Below are 3744 nucleotides of genomic sequence, written 5' to 3' on the forward strand. Positions count from 1 at the left end.
TGAATTTAAGGTACAAATTATGGTAATTAGTTAACATTCAATGTGAACGTAATACTGGTCTAGAAAGAAATTGAGAAGATTTGAGCAAAAGCTATTAAACGGTTTGGTGTCACATCTTAGTATGGTTTGTATGGGCTTGGTTTGTAAGCTGGAGCTGATGGGTAGGCTGGAGCTGGATAAGAAGCAGGTTTGTAAGCTGGAGCTTGATAAGCTGGCTTGTATGATGGGGCAGCGTATCCACCTTCCTTCTTGACGACAGCTTGGAAACCATTGTAGTCATCGGCGGTGTACTCGACGACGCGGGTGGAGCCGTCAGGTTCGACCAAACTGTACGATCCCTTGACGTATCCGTTTCCGTCGGAGTATTCCTGTTGGCTGTGGATGTCATAGGTGGTTGGGTCATTGACGCTGTATTCGAAGTTGTATGGGATAGGAGGGTATGCTGGTTCTGGAGCGTAAGCTTTGGGTGCAGGGTAGGCTGGGGCGGCATATTGGGAGAGAGCAGAAGCCACGCAAGCAGCGAAGACGATCAACTGAAAAAAAATAAAAATCAAGACATGTTGCGGCGGATGCATATATTCTGAGTCGGGGTAATTAAACTCTTAGGTATAGTGCACTATTAGTTCAAAATGTATTCTGAATTAATGCAACTTTTCACGCCATTATTATTTTTGTTAGTTCCATTTAAATTGTTTTATTCCATTATATTAAGTACTTAATGTATAACTTTTATGTCTTGAAAACTGTTTTATGATTTATATACGTGTATAAATGAAAATGTCAAACGAAAAATACAATTTTACATTTAAGATGATTTATACTTTTTAAAAGTTAATTAAAAAAAAAAAAACACTTTGATAGCTTTACATTAATGAAACACAAACGATAAAATCTCGAAGTTAAAAAATAATCCAGCTATAAAATTCATTAGGGTTATATGTATGTATTAATTGTATCATACCTTTGCGGCCATTGTAAGGTGTGCTGTTTGTGTGTAAATTGAACACTGAAGTCGAATAAAAAGAGACTGATGTTTGGACGGATGGCAGTCGTTGTATTTATATTCGATAACGCCTCTCAAAGCTTGGGGTGTTCGACCCCTCCTAATACGCGACGGCCTTACTCGCGTGGGCGAGCAAAAATACTAATAAGGAGCAAAAAAAAATATGAAAAGATATTAATAATAATAAAACACACACACACTCGCGCCTGTATGAAACCTTCACCCGATAAACTGGTCCGACGCATTATCCACAACCACTCCCAAACAACAGGTTTGTCATAGAATTTGTATTATAAATGGGTCGAGTTCGAGTGTAAGACGGAATGTGATCTATATTAAGAGAGTTTGTCTCGGTCATTTTTCATCGAACAAATGATCTATTTTTAATCGTTTTTTATTGCTAATTATTGTTGGTCAGCAAGTGCCAATGTCGGCTGTAATATTTACCCACACGGAATTATTTTAAAATATCGACTCTGTGAGGTTTTACCAAACATACATATGTTTAGTGAGTAATGAAAATATCTAGACAGAAATTTGTGAGATCTATATGACGAGTAGTTGAATTTTTGCTTGTTAATTATTACAACAATACAATAAACTGCTCATACGAACACATGACACTGTTTCATAATTAAGAATCAATAATAATTTAACCCATTATGGTATACATCTTAAAAAAATTAACGAACGATTAATTCATTATCTAAAACAATAAACATGAAGTGCAGCTACAGACATGAAAATTGTCATCTATTAAAATTATGTTCAAACACGTTGTAAGTTGGTATTGAATTTAAGAGAAAGTAGAATTGTAGATCAGTGCATAAATAATAATAATCGTGTGATTCATCGTTTGTTCACTCATCGCGATTATAATAATAGACCAAACCATTTTAACACTCACGTAGATAAAATCTTATTTAACATGTGAGTATTGTCAATATACATATTGTCGTGTGAATTTTTTAAATAATTATTTATTATACTAAACAATAGTATAAATGACAATAGTAAAAAATGTCTTTAAAAACTATTAATTGCTAGTTTTTAAAATTTGCGAGGAATTTTCTAATGATAAATTTATTTATATGTTATAAATTAATTAAATTTTTATCTCCATAAAAAAATAAAAATAGTGAAATGATAGCATATTTTTATATCTTTCCATGTAACTATGGTTACATCTTTGTAAAAAACTGTTCATAACTTTTATCTCTATAGAGATAAAACGTTTAAATTTTAAAATGTCAATTACCATAGAAACTTGAATAAGTTATCTAACTTTGAATAATTAAACTGACATTTCGATTCATAAAATAAAATTCATATGAAAATAAACTTCATTGTATTTTAATACTATTATTTTCGAGTTTATTAATATAGAAATATTCATAAAAAAATGTGAAAAGGAGTTAGATACTTCATTACCGGGAAACTTTATAGAGTAGATATTGCTTTACCTGTTATTCAAATTTTAATACGTAAATGCTTATTCACAGAATTATAAACATTTATCCATTTTAGTATATTAAAAAACGTATATTATTTATAGCAATTAATAATTCTTTATTCTGAGACTATTTGGTGTCAGATCAGAGCAAAAGAGTTATGTATCATTGATGATTTAAATACAATTCATTAAGGATGATTTGAAGGTTTTAGTTTGTTGGGCAAATATAATTGCATTCTAAATTATTTCCAAACAAGTCACGTTGTTTGCTTTTATTTAACGCCTTCGAATGTTATAAAAATTCTAAGAAATTTTAATGACAAAAGCTCGTTTTAATTAAAATTTTATCTATTGTATATACTGCAGAACTTACGAATGTAAATTAGTGCAGTTCGAAGTACTCGTCTATTTAGTAAACATGTGCTTGTTAATATGAAGTTTTTAAGGCTATGAGCAATTATATGATTTGTTTGTTTTCATCTCTCAGTGTGATACTTTTAGTGTTTGTGCATTTACAATGGTATGTAAAATTTACTACATACAGTGCTCACTATAAAATGATACTGCAGTAAATACTTGCCCAGTAACATTTTACATTTTGGAATACTATCACGTTCTACGGTATCATTCATGTGTGATCCGACGACTGTCAAACACGTTTTTTGCATGACAAATGAAATATAAAATCTTTGAGATGAAGTCCACATTTTATCTTTTTAAAATTTATATTCAGTCGATAGCTCGTTGAACTAGATTTGCGCGCTCAACTCGAGTGTGATCAATATGATACAGACACTGTAAAGCAGCATTTGAAAATAATATAAAAAATTAATGAAAAACATTGTCATAACAACTACACACAGTTCGCATACATTTTTCAAATAACAAAATAACTAGGTTAATACTATAGTAATGTACTCCGAGTGTTGGTCGTAATTAGTTTTGTATCACTTCAGGGGATACAAGTAAATCATTACGTCTACAGATTGATTTGTATAGAATTTTAACAAATCGTACAATAATTATTTTGATACTAATTAGTCATTGATAATTAAAAAAAAAAAAAATATTGCTTTCGTTTTATTTTTTAATGTAATAATTTAATTGAACTATACTGTCTTCACAACATTGAGTTACATATAATTTTAACGACCAATGGTTCCATGTCTAAGCATGTACTTATCTTTATTATTAAATAAATTATTCTCCATACATATCATTAACTTATGGTGTGCAAATGAATTGTATAATTCTTCAACACCGACCAATCGTATTATTTCTCGTTAAG

At 30.5% G+C, this 3744-nt stretch overlaps 2 protein-coding genes across 3 annotated transcripts in view; one reads left to right on the plus strand and one right to left on the minus strand.

Moving 5' to 3' along the window:
* LOC126907406 (cuticle protein 7-like) overlaps positions 1 to 1119 on the minus strand; it is a 1375-nt gene extending 256 nt beyond the window's left edge. Inside the window, exons 1-2 of the mRNA XM_050688675.1 lie at positions 962 to 1119; positions 11 to 533 (exon numbers count right to left, since the gene is read on the minus strand). Coding sequence (XP_050544632.1) covers positions 117 to 533; positions 962 to 973 — 429 coding nt within the window. The 5' untranslated portion in view covers positions 974 to 1119 and the 3' untranslated portion in view covers positions 11 to 116. The remainder of the gene's footprint in view (positions 1 to 10; positions 534 to 961) is intronic.
* Positions 1 to 3744, plus strand: part of LOC126907402 (Kv channel-interacting protein 2-like) — a 383598-nt gene that overhangs the window by 182287 nt on the left and 197567 nt on the right. The gene's annotated exons all lie outside the window — the stretch shown is intronic.

This window comes from Daktulosphaira vitifoliae, unplaced genomic scaffold, assembly GCF_025091365.1.
Source record: "Daktulosphaira vitifoliae isolate Bord-2020 unplaced genomic scaffold, ASM2509136v1 Scaffold_5, whole genome shotgun sequence".
NCBI classification, from domain to species: Eukaryota; Metazoa; Arthropoda; class Insecta; order Hemiptera; family Phylloxeridae; genus Daktulosphaira; species Daktulosphaira vitifoliae.